General features: G+C 42.6%; 1 protein-coding gene across 2 annotated transcripts in view; it reads left to right on the top strand.

Moving 5' to 3' along the window:
* Positions 1–20,570, top strand: part of LOC128701449 (cell division cycle and apoptosis regulator protein 1) — a 431,134-nt gene that overhangs the window by 242,401 nt on the left and 168,163 nt on the right. For both annotated transcript variants that reach the window (XM_070088578.1, XM_070088584.1), the window contains exons 11-12: positions 2,253–2,411; positions 11,807–11,962. In XM_070088578.1, coding sequence (XP_069944679.1) covers positions 2,253–2,411; positions 11,807–11,962 — 315 coding nt within the window. The remainder of the gene's footprint in view (positions 1–2,252; positions 2,412–11,806; positions 11,963–20,570) is intronic.

The raw sequence follows: 20,570 nt of genomic DNA on the forward strand, positions 1-20,570 counted from the left end.
CCTTTCTTATATCACTTCTTCGTAAAAACCTCTCATAAGCGACGTTTTTCTCTTTTATCATGCCCTTTACCTCATCATTCTACCAGTTGCTTCTCTTTCGTCCTGCACCCACTCTCCTATAGCCACAAACTTCTTCCCCACATTCTAACACTGCATTTTTAAAACTATCACACTTCCCCATCCCCCCCACTACTTATACTTGCACTAGCCCACCTTTCTGCCAATAGTTGCTTATATCTCACCCTAACTTCCTCCTCCCTTAGTTTATAAACTGTCACCTCTCTCTTACTTGCTGTTGCCATTTTCCTACAGACCTAGTTTCCTATACAGTGGACCCTCTGTTTTCATGATTAATTCGTTACAGAGAGTGTCGAAACCCGACAATCACGAAAAGCGAAATAATTTTCCCCTTAAGAAATAATGTAAATCAAATTAATCCGTTCCAGACACCCAAAAGTATTAACAACAAGTACATTTTTTAGAGATTAAATATAGATTTACATACAGAAAACAATGACAAATAAATATAAAGCGCTAATAAAATGTATAAATGAACATTTAACATCACACTTACCTTTATTGAAGACTCTTGTTGGTGTATGGAAGACATGGAGGAGGGGAGAGGAAGGAAAAGATACTATTGTTTGGAAGGGGAATCCCCTTCCATAATGACTTCAGGTACCAATTCCTTACCTGGGGTTATTTCCCTTCTGTGTTTTTTACTGGCACTAGGACCAGCTTGAGAGTCACTGGACCCCTGTCACACAAAAAATTTTTCCAGAGTGCTCTGCTTCTGGTGTCTCTCTAAGATTTGCTTAAAATGGGACAAGGCATTGTTACTGAACATGTTGCAGACACGACCTGCAACAGCTTTGTGAGGGTGATGTTCCTCCACAAACATTTGTGCCTCACTCCACTTTACACAGATGTCCTTAATCACTAAAGAAGGCACCTTCTTCTCTCTCTATTCCTCCTCCTCTGAAGCAATTTCCTCAGCTGTGGTCTGTTGCTGTTACAGATGAAGGTCTTGCAGCTCTTCACTGGTCGTCCACCATCTCTTCCAAATCCTGGCCACTCACATCCAACCTCATGGACTTCCCCAAAGCCACAATAGATTCCACAACAGGCATAGGGTTATCAGGTGTGTGTAGGGAAGTACCCAGGCTGGTGTGTGGGGAAGTGCCCTGGCTGGTGTGTGTGAGGAAGTGCCCTGGCTGGTGTGTATGGGGTAGTACCCTGTCTGGTGTGTGGGGAAGTACCCTAGCTGGTGTGTGTGGGGAAGTACACTGGCTGGTGTGTGTGTGGGGAAGTACCCTGGCTGGTGTGTGTGGGAAGTACCCAGTCTGGTGTGGGATAGCTCCCTGGCTGGTGTGTTCTTTCTTGAATTCTATTGTGTTTCTCGCCTTCTTTATCAAAGGGCTGGCACTAGGAGCTTTCTTTGGGCCCATGGTGATTATTTAGCAGTCACACACAATAAACAAGCACCAGAAAACAATGGATTGTTACAAAATGTTTCATATGACCTCTCAAGGTGATGTTCATTTGCCGAGAAACAATGCCTCACTGACTCAGAATGCGTGTGTGGGAGGCTTTGTGTACTCGCGGGCACTCGGACATGTTCTGTATGGCCGACGAAACCAGAGGGAATTAATGAAAACAGAGACAATATTTTGACGTAAAAAGTCGGCGATAACCGAAAATCACGAAATCAGAGGGTAACGAAAACAGAGGGTTCACTGTAATTCTTTCTATCTTTTATCCCCTTGTACCTTGTGTAAAGGAACTGTGCATACTCTGCCAGTTCCCAGGTACTCTGCACATATTGAACAAATATAACATAAACATGTAAAATGAGAGGTACATCTTGCTATTGCTATTTACATCTAATTAATACTATGCATGTAAGTGTACATGTATATGTATGTGCACACATACATATACATTCACACTAAGTCCTCAATAGTTCTTGTCCTTATAGCGTTTCCCTTCATCCCCAATGTAAAGTGGAACAGAATGCTTCCTCACAAGCAGTTAATTTTGTAAATGACTTAAATACTGGGAGCAAGAGGCTGGTAACCCTTCATGTATAAATTTCTCAAACAAAAAAGAATGAAATTTTGAAGTTTTGGATTGAATGTCTCATGTATAGTATGAAGATGTAAGAGGTCTTGATTATTATGACACTGATCGCGGGTTCTATCCCCGCCCATGGTATGGTTTGTTTTATTTACATACTCTCTGTCATCTTCTAGATCTTGAAGAATGAACAGGAAAAAGAGGAATCTGAAAAGGCAGCAAGTGCAGAAAATACTGAAACTGATGAAGTAAAGAAAAAGGAAGAGGAAGAGAGGAAAAAAGAGGAAGAACGTAAAAGGAAAGAGGAGGAGGAGAGAAAGAAAGAGGAGGAAGAGGTTGGTATCATTTAAATTTATATTTTGTCACATATATTTAGATGTCTCTTGTGAATTAAATCCTTTGTTATAATGAAGGAAATAGCTTAGGGCCACTATGGTCTTTATTACCAGTCATTTGTTACTCAACTTAGATTAAGTCTGAAATAGTATATAAAGGTAGCAGGGTTTTTGAGGTGTGTATACGTGCACACACACATGCTCACACACGCACACACGTGCACACACGCACACGTGTACACGTACGCACATGCACATGCGCGCACACGTGCGCACACACACACGGGAGCTTGGACTCGACCCCTGCAACGTCAACTAGGTGAGTACACACACACACACACACACACACACACACACACACACACACACACACACACACACACACACACACACAGAAAGAGTGAGTGTGTGTGTGTGTGTGTGTGTGCAGTGAGTGAGTGAGTGAGTGAGTCCTTGGTTTACCCAAAGGTGTAGGGAGGCAGAAACTAAGTGCACCAGAGAATGGAAAAGGTACAGGAGGCTAAGGACCCAGGAAAATAGGGACTAGTCGAAGAGCCAGAAATGAGCATGCACAGGTAAGGAAGGAGGCTCGACGACAGTACGAAAATGACATAGCATCGAAAGCCAAGTTTGACCTGAAACTGCTGTATAGCCACATTAGGAGGAAGACAACAGTCAAAAACCAGGTGATCAGGCTGAGGAAAGAAGGTGGGTAACTCACCAGAAGCGATCAAGAGGTATATGAGGAGCTCAACAAGAGATTTAAGGAAGTATTTACAGTGTGGAGACAGGAAGGCCTCTGGGTGGACAGAAGAGAGGGGGGATGCCAACAAGGAATATACAGACAAGTGTTAGACGACATACAACTGAGGAGGAGGTGAAGAATCTGCTAAAGGACCTTGATACCTCAAAGGCAATGGGACCAGACAACATCTCCCTGTGGGTCCTTAGAGATGGAGCAGAAATGCTGTGTATACCATTAACCACAATCTTCAACACATCCCTTGAAACTGGGCAACTACCTGAGGTATGGAAAATGGCAAATGTAGTACCCATATTTAAAAAAGGAGACAGAAAAGAGGCACTAAACTGAAGACCAGTGTCACTGATGTGTATAATATGCAAAGTCATGGAGAAGATTATCAGGAGGAGAGTGGTGGAGCACCTGGAATGGAACAAGAGTACAAACGCCAACCAGCACGGGTTTATGGAAGGCAAATCCTGTGTCACAAACCTACTTGAGTTTTATGATAAAGTAACTGAAGTAAGACGATAGAGAGGGGTGATTTGATTGCATCTTCTTGGACTGCAAGAAGGCCTTCGACACAGTTCCTCACAGGAGATTGGTGCAGAAGCTAGAGGATCAGGCGCGTATAACAGGAAGGGCACTGCAGTGGATCAGAGAATGCATGACAGGGAGGCAACAACGAGTCATGGTATATGATGAGGTATCACAGTGGGCACCTGTGACGAACTGGGTCACACAGGGGTCGGTCTTAGAACCAATGCTATTTCTCGTATATGTGAATAACATGATGGAAAGGTTAGACTTAGAAGTGTCCCTGTTCGCAGATGATGTGAAGATAATGAGGAGAATTAAATCAGATGAGGATCAGGTAGGTCTTCAAAGAGACCTGGACAGGCTGGACACCTGGTCCAGCAACTGGCTTCTTGAATTTAAGCCCACCAAATGCAAAGTCATGAAGATCGGGGAAGAGCAAAGAAGACCGCAGATGGAGTATAGGCTAGGTGGCTAAAGACTGCAAACCTTGCTCTAGGAGAAAGATCTTCGGGTGACCATAACACCGAGCACGTCTCCGGAAGCACATCAACCAGATAACTGCTGCAGCATATGGGTGCCTGGCAAACCTGAGAATAGCGTTCCGATTCCTTAGTAAGGAATCGTTCAAGACACTGTACACCATGTACGTCAGGCCCATACTAGAGTGTGCAGCACCTGTTTGGAACCCACACTTCATCAAGCAAGTCAAGAAATCAGAGAAAGTGCAAAGGTTTGCAACAAGGTTAGTTCCAGAGCTAACGGAAATGTCCTACGACGATAGGTTAACCCTTTGACTGTCGCAAGCTCATTTCTGAAACTGTCATTCTATGTCGAAAAATTTTTGGGAAAAAAAAAATTATTTTTTCGTTGTAGAGAGGCTGCAGTAGCAGCCTCTCTACAACGAAAGCCAAACCAAGGCTGATCTGTAGGCTTTGTCACATATTGCCGGTGAGAAATGTGTTCTTGTTGTAGATTAAGGATGTGTCCAGTGAAGGCTTTCACTTGGTTGTCAACGACCCCTTGGAGAAGAGCATTCCAGCCGGTGGTGGTGAGCTCAGAGCAAAGGGCTGGCCAATTACCTCTTTCCCATAACCAGGTTTTGCGTGTGGACTCCTCACCTCGTTCTGTTGGGATCTTAAGTGTCATAAATACAGCCTTGTGGTCAGACGATCCAACGTAGCCGAGGGGTTGACAAGGGACTAGGCCTTCTGCCAGATCACTCACTACTGGGTCAAGGGAGGAGTCAGAGATGTGAGTAGGGAAATCAACAAAGTTTCTCATGTCAAATACTGCAAGAAGGTCATCAAAGTACCTTTGTATAAGGTGTTGGTTGAGGTCACCAACAATTATGATATGTTGACAGTTGTGTTGTAGCAGAAGGGAGTCAGTATTTTCCATTAGGAAGTTGATGGGGTCTGCATGCTGCCACTGAGGTCTGTACATTGCACATGCTAGTACAGAGGTACTAGTGTTTATACAGAGCTTGAAGAACATCATTTCAAGATGTGTAGGGGTGGCAACATCAATGTGCTGGGCATGAACACTTTTAGAGAAGCACACAGCAACACCTCCTCCTTGCCCTTGCCTATCTCTTCTCATCCAAGAGGTGTAGCCAGCAATTCTTGCAAAATTTTCTGGAGTCCTGTCATCCAAAAATGTTTCAACAACAGCTATCATGTCGGGACGTTGAGTGTTCACAAAACTGTGTGAGAGCTCTCCAACATTAGTAATGAAACCTCTAATGTTGGCCTACAGGATGCTGATAGACTGACTCCTCATGATGTGGTCAGCTTGAGGTGGAGGGTGTGTAGGACATGTAAGGTGCCTGCCCTTGAGAGAGGTAGGGTACTGAGGCATCTGGTGGGATGTAGGTCTGTGGTAGGTCTCTCTGTCTCTTTTTTTTTTTTTTTTTTTTTTTTTTTTTTTTACACAGGGTTTGACAAGGTTAAGGATCCCTAGCTTTATTGACAAGCTATTTACAGGTTAAGGATTCCTAACTTTATTGGCAAGCTAAGAGCTGTTACCTACATCAGCTCATTTGAAAGCATTTTTATTGTTATGAGACATACAAGTAGGGAACAGGATGAAATTGGAGCCAACTGTGGGCCAGCATTTTCATTTGATCAACTGACTTTATCTCATTGACATCATTATGCTGTATGAATGTGTTCCATACTCGAGTCATCCTGGGTATATATGTTCTCAGATGGAGTGATGTTCTGGAGATGGGTACAGCCAGAGTGAAGTTGCTGCTTTCTGCCCGTCCTGTGGCATAAAAGCTTGTTTCACGCTGTTATAGGTGGTAGGACGTCTCTTTTACCTTCACCATGCTTTGTACTTAGCAGTAGCAGCCTCTCTACAACGAAAGCCAAACCAAGGCTGATCCGTAGGCTTCGTCACATATTGCCGGTGAGGAATGTGTTCTTGTTGTAGATTAAGGATGTGTCCAGTGAAGGCTTTCACTTGGTTGTCAACATCCCCTTGGAGAAGAGCATTCCAATCGGTGGTGGCGAGCTCAGAGCAAAGGGCTGGTCAATTACCTCTTTCCCATAGCCAGGTTGTGCATGTGGACTCCTCACCTCGTTCTGTTGGGATCTTAAGTTTTGTAAAAACAGCCTTGTGGTCAGACGATCCAACGTAGCCGAGGGGTTGACAAGTGACTATGCCTTCTGCCAGATCACTCATTACTGGGTCAAGGGAGGAGCCAGAGATATGAGTAGGGAAATCAACAAAGTTTCTCATGTCAAACACTGCAAGAAGGTCATCAAAGTCCCTCTGTATAAGGTGCTGGTTGAGGTCACCAACAATTATGATATGTTGACAGTTGTGTTGTAGCAGAAGGGAGTCAATATTTTCCATTAGGAAGTTGATGGGGTCTGCATGTTGCCACTGAGGTGTGTACATTGCACATGCTAGTACAGAGGTACTAGTGTTTATACAGAGCTTGAAGAACATCATTTCAAGATGTGTAGGGGTGGCAACATCAATGTGTTGGGCATGAACACTTTTAGAGAAGCACACAGCAACACCTCCTCCTTGCCCTTGCCTGTCTCTTCTCATCCATGAGGTGTAGCCAGCAATTCTGCTCTTGACTCTCGCCCAGGCAGGTCATAGCAGCTCTCCTTACTTACTCTGTCTCCCTACGATCCCCGTTGGGGAGGGGAACCTTTACCAGCGTTGTCATCGTCTTGACTTACACGATGAGCTACGCAAATCATGTAAAGATCAAACCAAGAAATGGTATCGTTGATGATTCAACGAAGATTGCTCTTGCAACTGTTGTTCAGGGAGCACTGGAAGTAAAATTCAACACCATATTGTCACTGAAAGAAGCATTCATTGTTGTGTGTCACGATGATGCTGAAGCAGAGAAGCTACTCACTACAGAAGCCATCACTACTCTTACTACTCAAGGGTTTACTGTTACATCATCTCCTGCCCTCAGGGCAAGGAAATCAGTATTCCTAAAAAAACTGGACAAGATTCTGACGTCTCAAACACCTGCTGAAATCAAGTCATCCATCGAGACGCAAAATACTTGGGCTACTGTTGACAGCATTACAAAAATCCCAAATGCAAAGTCCATGATCAAGGTCACCTTCACCGACGTGAACATGGCTGCCACTGCACTGAACGAAGGTCTTGCTGTCTACTACTACTACATCAGCCCTACCTACATTGAAGCAGAGAGATATCACTACATCCAACATTGCTGGAACTGTTATTCATACCATTACACCACCAAAGCATGTCCAGTAAAAGACAAGAAGTTCTGCACTACATGTGGTAGTGAGGGACACGCCTTCAGTTCCTGCACCGCTGCTGCTCCAACACAACCAGCGTGCTTAAACTGCAAGAGTAATGATCACCATACACTGGCAGCAAAATGTCCTACAAGAAAGGATATTATGAAGAAAACGCAAGATGCAGCAAAGAAAAAACCTACTAGCAACACTCCAACGTATGCAGCAATTGCAAAAATACAAGCAGACACTACAAAATTACTTCATACATCTACTCAGCCCGCCTCCACCACCACCACTACCATCACTCCTCCAACATGTGACGTAACGAAGATTCACTACTGTCTACTATACGCTCATATGCAAAACATGGCTGTACCTGGATCATTTAACTCTACCATCAACGAGTTATTTGCATTAAATAACATGCCTTCATTTACATTTCCAGCATCTCTCCACCTTCTGAAGAAATTCTCAAATTCACCAAAAACTTAATCGCCAACTCCTCTGCAGAAGTTCCATCAACACCACCAACTAGTGACGTCAATCCAACAACGACCAATGAGAAGCCTCCACCGCCACCACCTCTCACTGAATCCAACCAATCAGAAGCCTTACCACCAGAAACATCTTCTAATTCGTCTACTGAAGTTGAAAACGAAGCAACACCACCTTCCTCTACTCCACCACCGCCTTCTCTACTTAGCTCACGTCGATTACCTGGAACACCATGGGTTAAACACAAAGGACTCATATTCTACACCACGAGGCTGTACCCTGCAAGCATGACTCGCCTAAAACTCATCCAACATCTCCAAGACAACACTGTATCGTACCAAAGCGAAGAAAGACCATTCTCTACCTACAACCAGATACTCCACCAACTCCAAACCAACGAATACTACTACAGGTCTCCCATAAGTGTGATACAACTCTCCCGAAAACAATTTACCGTGCTGATAAATGGTTTAAGACCATAACCAACTCATCCTGCTTGCTGCCTTCTGACACTCCCAGCTCCTACCGCTGCCTTCGCCATCCTCTCCTAGTGAGCACCAAGCAATGACATCAGTCAAGCCTCTCTATCGACGTCTCCAGTACTTTTGTACCACATGTCCCAAAGTGGTTGGGCCACTTGCCTTGATTCCTCCTCTTCCCCTCCTCCCCATCCTTTTCCAGTTATTTCCATCCTTCCATATCCTTCTTCCTTCCCATCTTACGACAGATCTCATCATCCTCGATTCGATTCGATATCATGTCGGGACGTCGAGTGTTCACAAAACTGTGTGAGAGCTCTCCAACATTAGTAATGAAACCTCTAATGTTGGCCGACAGGATGCTGATAGACTGGCTCCTCATGATGATGTGGTCAGCTTGAGGTGGTGGGTGTGTAGGGCATGTAAGGTGCCTGACCTTGAGAGAGGTAGGGTACTGAGGCAGCTGCAGGGATGTAGGTCTGTGGTCTTATATAAGGCACAATACCACCTGCTGGGCTGGGATAAGAGTAGCTGAGTGGGTGCCGTGTGAGAGTGTTTACCAATTCAGAGATCCTGCTGGTTTGTTCTGAGAACAGGTCTCTAAACAGGTTGTCCTGTCTGTCAAGTTCCTTTTTCTTCCGACACTGGTCCTCCTGATGTCCTTTCTTGTAGCAGTAATTACACCTGGTATCTCACCGGCAGTTGCTGGCTGTGTGCCCCTTCCGGTGACAGTGAGAGCACAGCCTAGGTGCCTGGGAGGGTGGACTATGATTTGTTGCACCTCCAGTGTTTTGCAGATTTGTCCTCAGGTTCTGCTGCTGGAACTGTGTTAGTGGAGGGTGAGACAACTGTAGATGTTTTCCTCCTCCACGTCCTCTGTTCCGTCCTCTACCAGTTCTGACAGATGTGTCCCTGCTGTTCGTACTTTGGCGCAGTAGGTGATCAGGTGAAGTAATAGTTCCCTGATTATTAACTGCACCAATCTCTGGTGGAGAAACTCCTGACTCAGAACTTGCTGATGAAGCACTGCTTCCAGATTCTGGAATAGTGTCGGCAGGTGTGCTGACAGGTGTAGGATCAGAGATGGTATGTGCACTGTTAAGTGGACTGGCAGTGGCTGAAGCAGAGATGTCAGGTGTAGGAGAATTAACAGATCCAAGGTTTCCTTCGTTGCTGGGAAGAGGATTTGTTCCCTCTGTGGTGGTCAGAGGAATTGTGTTAGAATTCCCAAAGGTAGTGTTTTGAACTCTGTCAATCTGTGGGACCTTGGCGATGACAGAATTCCACCAATTATTTACCCCTGAGTTAAGCTCAGTGTGGGACTTCTAGTCTTTGTCAATAGTGTCACCATCAGCTGAGCAGCTTACGTCACTTGATGTAGGCTTGCACTGGCCTTCTACAATAGCTTGAAGGTTATCTAATGATTTGAGGAGCTCATGAAGTGCTTCCCTGTGATGGATTATCTTAGCTGCAAGTTTACAACACAGCCCAAGAGGGCAGTCTTGATCTTTGGACAGAAGTCCCTGAGGTAGGACTTCTGAACCTTCCTCCTGTAGCTCCAGGCTTGTATCCACATATGCCACAGGATTATGGATATCCTTCAATTTTCTGAAATTTTCAACCTGGCTGCAACAAAATTCTTCTTCTGGAATGCAATCTGTGTGGCATTAGTTGGAACAAGTAGGTTCCTTACATCTAAGAAAAATTTTGTCCCTTGTGGTATACCCACAAACACTGCAGTAACTACTGGGACAATAGCCAGATAGCATAGATATTCTTGCTATTTTGCGATGTGAAGTCATCCCAGAGGAAGCTTGTAGGTTTGCAATTAAGTTCACAGGAGAGAGAGGGTGGGTGGTGGTATCGTGGGTGGGGTGGAGTATCGTGGGTGGGGGTGTTTATAGCATATAAAAACAATCTTTGGTCTAGAGGTATATATACACCTACCATCCGACTTATGACCGAGTTCGGTTCCGAGAAACCGGTCGTAAGTCGAAATGGTCGTAAGTCGAACTTTACTACTGAAAATAAACAAAACATTTTTGTAATGACTTTATTTTATTGTTTTATTTTGGTATTTCATGTTTTACTTTACTTTTTATGTTGTTAGTACTGTATTTTATTCTGTAAGGTTTAGGATAAACACTGTGTACAACACAAATAGTTGTTTATTTCCCAGAAATTTGACACAAAAAACACGGTCGTAAGTCGAGTGGTCGTAAGTCGAGCAGGTCGTAAGTCGGATGGTAGGTGTATATGTATGTCACAATAATAAATTATAATTACCTTTGTACAAATATAAATCCTAAAATAATAAATTTAATTCATGACCCTACCACACACAGGGTACAACTTTCTGACACTACTGTGTCACGGTACATGATAAAATAATAAATTATGAGTAACCTCTTAATACATATGTATATATGAATCATACGCTGGGTTACACGACAGTTCACCCTACCACACAGGGTACAATGTTCCTTCATCTCAGTATCACCCCCATAGCGTCTTTCTCCTCAGAGGCCAGCAATCTGTCAGATGACACTATTCGTCAGTGTCACACTACTACCCTATCTTCCTTCAGTGTCACACGACACTTTCGTCTCTCAGTGTTACACTACGCCCTTTTCTTACTTCAGTGCCACACACTGTCTATCTTCCTCTTGTGTCACACTACGATCCCATTCTTCTTCAGTGTCACACACTGACCCTATCTTCTCTCAGTGTCACACTATACAATAGCGTCATCCATGACTTGTAGCTTCAACATTTACTGAGTAAAGTTGAACTCTTCTTGAAAGACGAAATACTACCAAGGAGAGTTTGAAGTGTCTCCTCTGTATACCGTAAGGCGATCTGGTAAATACTGTTTCTAAGACCAATAGATATACACTGTAAGGTGGTCTGATGAATACTGCTTCTAAGGCCAGTAGATATACTGTAAGGTGGTCAGGTAAAACTGTCTACTGCCAGTAGATGTGTACCGTAAGATAGTCTGGTAAGTACTGCCTCTAAGACCAATAGATATACACCGTAAGGTGGTCAGGTGAATACCATCTACTGCCAGTAGATGTATACCGTAAGGTGGTCTACTAAGTACTGTCTCAAAGGCCGGCTTAGCAGTCCCCACATTGGGTTTGGTGACGTACTCAGTGGTACTGCAGGCCGGCAGGTTAGCAATCCAACCCCTAGTTTGGCAGCAGGCCGCCACAGGGGCAAAGAAAGTTTTTATAATATGTCAGTTCAATGGGATTGTCAAAAGACCAACTTGTGTGGATATACGCCTCCACTGTATTCTTTATTTAGGAGAAGTGTTAGGTAAATTTCAAACATATAATAGATTTAATGCAGTGTATAACCCAGTTTCTTTTATCTCTCTTACCCAAATAGAAAAAGAAAGCAGAGGAGCGAGAGAGAAACTTGCTTGAGAAGCGGTATACTCTTCCTGACCAGCCAATGATTGTTGTCCATCCGTCGCGCACGGCTAAATCCGGTAAATTTGACTGTACCACCATGTCACTCTCCGTCTTACTGGATTATAGACAGGTTTGTGTCAAGTTTTTAGTTAAATAAATTGCATTAATAATTTTATATTTGAAAAGAAAAATGATTTGCAAATATTACTGTTATAAACCTGTCTTATATTTTCATGTGATGAGGTATTAAACTGGAAAGGATTGCTTTGGTTCAGTTTACAATTTTTTTTTTTTTTTAACAAGTTGGCCGTCTCCCACCGAGGCAGGGTGACCCAAAAAGAAAGAAAATCCCCAAAAAGAAAATACTTTCATCATCATTCAACACTTTCACCTCACTCACACATAATCACTGTTTTTGCAGAAGTGCTCAGACAGTTTACAAGCATATATGTATAAAGATACACAACATATCCCTCTAAACTGCTAATATCCCAAAACCCCTCCTTTAGAGTGCAGACATTGTACTTCCCATTTCCAGGACTCAAGTCCGGCTATATAAAAATAACCGGTTTCCCTGAATCCCTTCACTAAATATTACCCTGCTCACACTCCAACAGATCGTCAGGTCCCAAATACCATTCGTCTCCATTCACTCCTATCGAACACGCTCATGCACGCCTGCTGGAAGTCCAAGCCCCTAGCCGACAAAACCTCCCTTACCCCTTCCTTCCAACCTTATCGAGGACGACCCCTAACCCGCCTTCCTTCTCCTACAGATTTATACACTCTCCATGTCATTCTACTTTGATCCCTTCTCTCGAAATGACCAAACCACCTCAACAACCCCTCTTCAGCCCTCTGACTAATACTTTTATTAACTCCACACCTCCTAATTTTCACACTCTGAATTTTCTGCATAATATTTACACCACACATTGCCCTTAGACAGGACATCTCCACTGCCTCCAACTACCTCCTCGCTGCTGCATTCACAACCCAAGCTTCACACCCATATAAGAGTGTTGGTACTACTATACTTTCATACATTCCCTTCTTTGCCTCCATAGATAACGTTTTTTGACTCCATATATACCTCAATGCACCACTCACCTTTTTTCCTTCATCAATTCTATGATTAACCTCATCCTTCATAAATCCATCCGCCGACACATCAACTCCCAAGTATCTGAAAACATTCACTTCTTCCATACTCCTCCTCCCCCAATTTGATACCCAATTTTTCTTTATCTAAATCATTTGATACCCTCATCACCTTACTCTTTTCTATGTTCACTTTCAACTTTCCACCTTTACACACACTCCCAAACTCATCCACTAACCTTTGCAATTTTTCTTTAGAATCTCCCATAAGCACAGTATCATCAGCAAAAAGTAACTGTGTTAATTCCCATTTTGTATTTGATTCCCCATAATTTAATCCCACCCCTCTCCCAAACACCCTAGCATTTACTTCTTTTACAACCCCATCTATAAATATATTAAACAACCATGGTGACATTACACATCCCTGTCTAAGACCTACTTTTACCAGGAAGTAGTCTCCCTCTCTTCTACACACCCTAACCTGAGCCTCACTATCCTCATAAAAACTCTTTACAGCATTTAGTAACTTACCACCTATTCCATATACTTGCAACATATGCCACATTGCTCCCCTATCCACTCTATCATATGCCTTTTCTAAATCCATAAATGCAATAGAAACTTCCCTACCTTTATCTAAATACTGTTCACATATATGCTTCAATGTAAACACTTGATCTACACATCCCCTACCCACTCTGAAACCTCCTTGCTCTTCCGCAATCCTACATTCTGTCTTACCTCTAATTCTTTCAATAATAACCCTACCATACACTTTTCCTGGTATACTCAATAAACTTATTCCTCTATAATTTTTACAATCTCTTTTGTCCCCCTTCCCTTTATATAAAGGGACTATACATGCTCTCTGCCAATCCCTAGGTACCTTCCCCTCTTTCATACATTTATTAAACAAAAGGACCAACCACTCCAACACTATATCCCCCCCTGCTTTTAATATTTCTGTCATGATCCCATCAGTTCCAGCTGCTTTACCCCCTTTCATTCTACGTAATGCCTCACGTACCTCCCCCACACTTACATTCTGCTCTTCTTCACTCCTAAAAGATGGTATACCTCCCTGGCCAGTGCATGAAATTACCGCCTCCCTTTCTTCCTCAACATTTAAAAGTTCCTCAAAATATTCTTGCCATCTACCTAATACCTCCCTCTCCCCATCTACTAACTCCCCTACTCTGTTTTTAACTGACAAATCCATACGTTCCCTAGGCTTTCTTAACTTGTTTAACTCCAAAATATTTTCTTATTTTCATTAAAATTTCTTGACAGTGTCTCTCCCACTCTATCATCTGCTCTCCTTTTGCACTCTCTCACCACTCTCTTCACCTTTCTTTTACTCTCCATATACTCTGCTCTTCTTATAACACTTCTGCTTTGTAAAAACCTCTCATAAGCTAACTTTTTCTCTTTTATCACACCCTTTACTTCATCATTCCACCAATCACTCCTCTTTCCTCCTGCCCCCACTCTCCTATAACCACAAACTTCTGCCCCACATTCTAATACTGCATTTTTAAAACTCATCCAACCCTCTTCAACCCCCCCCCACTACTCATCTTTGCACTAGCCCACCTTTCTGCCAATAGTCGCTTATATCTCACCCGAACTTCCTCCTCCCTTAGTTTATACACTTTCACTTCCCTCCTACTTGTTGTTGCCAACTTCCTCTTGTCCCACCTACGTCTTACTCTAACTGTAGCTACAACTAAATAATGATCCGATATATCAGTTGCCCCTCTATAAACATGTGCATCCTGGAGCCTACCCATTAACCTTTTATCCACCAATACATAATCTAACAAACTACTTTCATTACGTGCTACATCATACCTTGTATATTTATTTATCCTCTTTTTCATAGAATATGTATTACTTATTACCAAATCTCTTTCTACACATAGCTCAATTAAAGGCTCCCCATTTACATTTACCCCTGGCACCCCAAATTTACCTACTACTCCCTCCACATCATTTTTACCCACTTTAGCATTGAAATCCCCAGCCACAAGTACTCTCACACTTGGTTCAAAACTCCCCACGCATTCACTCAACATTTCCCAAAATCTCTCTCTCTCCTCTACACTTCTCTCTTCTCCAGTTGCATATACACTTACTATAACCCACTTTTCACATCCAACCTTTATTTTACTCCACATAATCCTTGAATTAATACATTTATAGTCCCTCTTTTCCTGCCATATCTTATCCTTCAACATTATTGCTACTCCTTTAGCTCTAACTCTGTTAGAAACCCCTGACCTAATCCCATTTATTCCTCTCCACTGAAACTCTCCCACCCCCTTCAGCTTTGTTTCACTTAAAGCCAGGATATCCAGCTTCTTCTCATTCATAACATCCACAATCATCTCTTTCTTATCATTTGCACAACATCCACGCAGATTCAGACTTCCCATTTTGACAATTTTCTTCTTCTTAATCTTTTTAGTAATCTTTAGAGGAAATGGGGTTACTAGCCCATTGTTCCGGCATTTTAGTTAACTTTTACAACACGCATGGCTTACGGAGGAAAGATTCTTATTCCACTTCCCCATGGATATAAAAGGAAGAGTAATAAGACCAAGAACTATTAAGATAAAATCAAAGAAAACTCAGATGAGTGTGTATAAATAAACGTGTACATGTATGTGTAGTGTGACCTAAGTGTCAGTAGAAGTAGCAAGACATACCTGTAATCTTGCATATTTATGAGATAGACAAAAGACACCAGCAATCCTACCATCATGTAAAACAGTTACAGGCTTTTGTTTTACATTCGCTTGGCAGGACGGTGTACCTCCCTGGGTGGTTGCTGTCTACCAACCTACTTCCAATTTACCTCTGCCATTTGTTTGTTTTTCATTCTCGATTTCAAGCTGTACAAAGTTTGGCAGAAAGTGGATATTGGGCAGGTCTTCTTTCCACAAGAATTGTCACTGTAAGACAATTTAATGTTGATTCAATTCAATTCAAGTTTATTCTCTATAATGGTTACAATGTGGGATTTACAGGTTTTGGGTATTGTGTGGTTTACATGTTATAAAATACTAATTACAGAGGGGGCCACTAGGACACCTAGCATTGCTAGGCATTTCGAGCAGATTGGGGATAGTTTTTCTCATCAGTTTTACAGACAGTTTTACAAGAGCTGTTATCTTATTTTAGCTCATGTCAAAAGCTAGCTATATCTAAGGTATACTACCACCATCCCAGGAGGTGACCCACAACATTAGACTAACAGCCAGGTATCTGCTTACTGCTAGGTGAACAGAGGCAGCAGGTGTAAGGAAACATGCCCTGCATTTCCACCCTTGCCAGGGATCCAGCCACAGACACTCACTATGAGCTGAGTGCATTGCCAATGAAGCCACGGGACCTAGTTTATATCCACATATTCCATGGATATCTGCTTGCAAAGAATCCTGCTTTCTTCTGATTACCCTTTTTTTTTATACATGTACTTTTTTTTAATACCACAAAGAGAGTGGTGAGAGAGTGCAAAAGGAGAGCAGATGATAGAGTGGGAGAGGCACTGTCAAGAAATTTTAATGAAAATAAGAAAAAATTTTGGAGTGAGTTAAACAAGTTAAGAAAGCCTAGGGAAAGTATGGATTTGTCAGTTAAAAACAGAGTAGGGGAGTTAGTAGATGGGGAGATGGAGGTATTAGGTAGATGGCGAGAATATTTTGAGGAACTTTTAAATGTTAAGGAAGAAACAGAGGCAATAATTTCATGCATTGGTCAGGGAGGTATACCATCTTTTAGGAGTGAAGAAGAGCAGAATGTAAGTGTGGGGGAGGTACGTGAGGTTTTACGTAAAGTGAAAGGGGGTAAAGCAGCTGGAACTGATGGCATCATGACAGAAATGTTAAAAGCAGGGGGGCATATAGTGTTGGAGTGGTTGGTACTTTTGTTTAATAAATGTATGAAAGAGGGGAAGGTACCTAGGGATTGGCAGAGAGCATGTATAGTCCCTTTATATAAAGGAAAAGGGGACAAAAGAGACTGTAAAAATTATAGAGGAATAAGTTTACTGAGTATACCAGGAAAAGTGTACGGTAGGGTTATAATTGAAATAATTAGAGGTAAGACAGAATGTAGGATTGCGGATGAGCAAGGAGGTTTCAGAGTGGGTAGGGGATGTGTAGATCAAGTGTTTACATTGAAGCATATATGTGAACAGTATTTAGATAAAGGTAGGGAAGTTTTTATTGCATTTATGGATTTAGAAAAGGCATATGATAGAGTGGATAGAGGAGCAATGTGACAGATGTTGCAAGTATATGGAATAGGTGATAAGTTATTAAATGCTGTAAAGAGTTTTTATGAGGATAGTGAGGCTCAGGTTAGGGTGTGTAGAAGAGAGGGAGACTACTTCCCGGTAAAAGTAGGTCTTAGACAGGGATGTGTAATGTCACCATGGTTGTTTAACCCTTTGACTGCTTCCGACGTATAAATACGTCTTGCGAGCCAATGTTTCTGACGTATTTATACGCACAATTTCTAGCGGCTTCAAATCAAGTGCCAAAGGCCTGGTAGGCCTACACGAGAGAGAATGGGTCTCAGTGGTCGGTGTGCACCCTGTGAAAAAAATCTGGGACCCAGCGGTGCATTGTGGGAACGCCATGTTGTTAGTCCATTTTCACCATGCCTCTCGGTAAGAAGTTCCTCACTCCTCGGCGGTTTGGAGGTCTTTTGTTCCCAAGTGATAGCTCTAACAGCGATGAAAATGTCAGTGACAGTGAATTCCAGGGTTTTGAAGTGAGTGTTACCAGAAAAAGTGCCCAGGATAATGTAATTAGTGATGAAAACCCAGATGACCCACAACCTTCCACCTCTGGTGCTGTGCCGGCTTGTTCACGTTCACATTCACCTGTACCAGGACGAAAGAGGAAACTATTTGGTCGTGTATAACACCCAGATGATAGCAGTGATAGTGATAGTGATTTCAAGGTCATTGAAAGCAGTTCTAGTGACAGTGAGAGTGAATATTCCCCAGTGAAGCGGCAGTATGTACGACGTAGCATGTGGTCTGGTAGTGTTTCATATGTTGTTCCAAGGGGAAGGAGAAACTCTGGGAGCACATCCCGTGGCCCTACACCACGACCTGATAGTGAAGATGACGATATTGTAACGATGGGTATGAATGGTGACAGTGAGGGAGGAGGCAGTGGTGGTGCTAGTGAGGGTGGCACGGCCCATGTGGCACCATCAGCGGGCCACGCTACTACCCACGCTGCTGACGCAGCACAACAACCAGCCTCACCCTACCCCACACTCCCACAACCTGCATCACCACAACCTGCACAACCACAACCTGCACAACCACAACCACGGTACAATATCCAGACCCCACCAGCAGACCGCATCTGGGATTGGCAGGACGGTGATGAGTTTGTTCCCAGTCCCCATGACTTTGATGAAACACAAAGTGGAATAAAGCCATCTTGTCCTCTTGGGAACAATGCCAGTGAACTGGACTGCTTTGAGCTATTCTTCGATGAACCCCTGATGGACATCATTGTCAGGGAAACAAACGCATACTGTGATTACACCATGGCAAATACAATTCTCTCACCAAAATCACGGCTTCACAAGTGGAAGGAGACAACTGTGGCAGAGATGTACCTGGTTTTTGCCACAATAATGCCACATGTGTATAAGCACACTGTCACCACATACTGGGCAACAGAACGCCTGATTTCAACTCCAGGTTTTAGTGACATTATAGGTGTCAATCGTTTCCTGATACTGTTACGTATGTTACACTTTTCAGACAAAAACAGGGCTGACAGAAGTGACAGGTTATATAAGATCAGAAATGTGTTTATGTACCTGAAACAAAAGTGCTGCATGTATTTTTATCCCTTCAGGAAGCTTGTTATTGATGAGTCCTTGATTTTATTCAAAGGAAAAGACTCATTCAAGCAATATATACCAAGCAAGAGGAAACGCTTTGGTATAAAGCTATTTGTACTGTGTGATTGCAGAAGTGGTCTAGTTTTGGATATCATTGTGTACACTGGCAGTAATACTTTGAGAGATACCATGAAGTTATTGGGTATCTCTGGTGATGTGTTTCGAACAATGATGGAACCATATCTTGGTAAGGGGCATATGTTATTTACTGATAACTGGTACACAAGCCCCTTACTCAGTGATTTCTTGCGAGTGAACTTGACAGACGTGTGTGGCACAGTGCGTGGTAATTGTAAACATATGCCAAGGTTCAACGCTGGCACTCGCAGAGGTGAGATGCAAGCCTTTGCTGCCAATGACATCATGGTATTTCGGTGGCATGACAAACGTGATGTCACATTGTTGACATCAGTTCACAGAAACGAAATGGTACCCAGTGGCAGGGACAACAGAGAGACCAATGAACCCATTCTAAAGCCTGCAGCTGTCATGGACTACAGCCTCAATATGCGCTTAGTGGACAAATGTGACATGCAGATTGGGTTTGCAGACTGTGTACGCTAGAGTTATAAGTGGTATATAAAACTTTTTTTCCATCTTGTTGATATCTCTATGCTAAATGCTTATAACATATACAAGTTGAAGACCAACAAAACACCAAAATATGGTGAATTTTGCCTGTCAGTAATCAGACAAATAATTGCAAAGTACCAAGGAGCAACTCCTGCAATAGACCAGCGCCCACAGACGTCATCTCGTTTGAGGCCTGGTGATCACTACCCCATACAATTGCCTCCTACTACTGCCAAGAAAAATGCTCAGAAGAGGTGTTATGTATGTATGCATACCACAAAACGCCCACAAACACGCAGAGACACTCGTTTTATGTGTGAGGAGTGTGAAGTGCCCCTCTGCATATACCCATGTTTCAAAGAGTTCCACAAGCTGCAGCAGTTCTAGGAACGTGTTTAGTGACTGTACATATGTATATATATTATGGAACAATAGTAATAAACATTGTTTTCTATTGTTTGTGTAAACAAGGTGTATACACAAACTAATAATGATAAAGTTTGTTCTGTTATTGTGTTGTAAACAATGAGTGTATATTTGAAGAATGCACCTTACATTGGTCTCACAGGCCACATAAGTTACCTGGAACAGAAAAATATTGAAAAATGCCAGAAACCTTTGAATTAGAGTAAATAAAAGAATACCGGGTGGGCGGCGGTCGCCGCTGTTGCCGTACGCACATCACTTTCTGCAAACTTTGTGGCTCTATATCTCGGTAAGTACTGATGGCAAAAAAAATTTTTTAGGCTTAAAACACTACTAAAAATATTCCTAACATTTTCATAAGAAAAAATAATTTTTTTTTTTCGAATATTTGGCGACATAGAATGACAGTTTCAGAGAGGGGCCTGAAACCGTCAAAGGGTTAATATATTTATAGATGGGGTTGTAAAGGAAGTAAATGCTAGGGTGTTCGGGAGAGGGGTGGGATTAAATTTTGGGGAATCAAATTCAAAATGGGAATTGACACAGTTCCTTTTTGCTGATGATACTGTGCTTATGGGAGATTCTTAAGAAAAATTGCAAAGGTTAGTGGATGAGTTTGGGAATGTGTGTAAAGGTAGAAAGTTGAAAGTGAACATAGAAAAGAGTAAGGTGATGAGGGTGTCAAAAGATTTAGATAA

This window comes from Cherax quadricarinatus, chromosome 2 (genome assembly GCF_038502225.1).
Source record: "Cherax quadricarinatus isolate ZL_2023a chromosome 2, ASM3850222v1, whole genome shotgun sequence".
NCBI lineage: Eukaryota > Metazoa > Arthropoda > Malacostraca > Decapoda > Parastacidae > Cherax > Cherax quadricarinatus.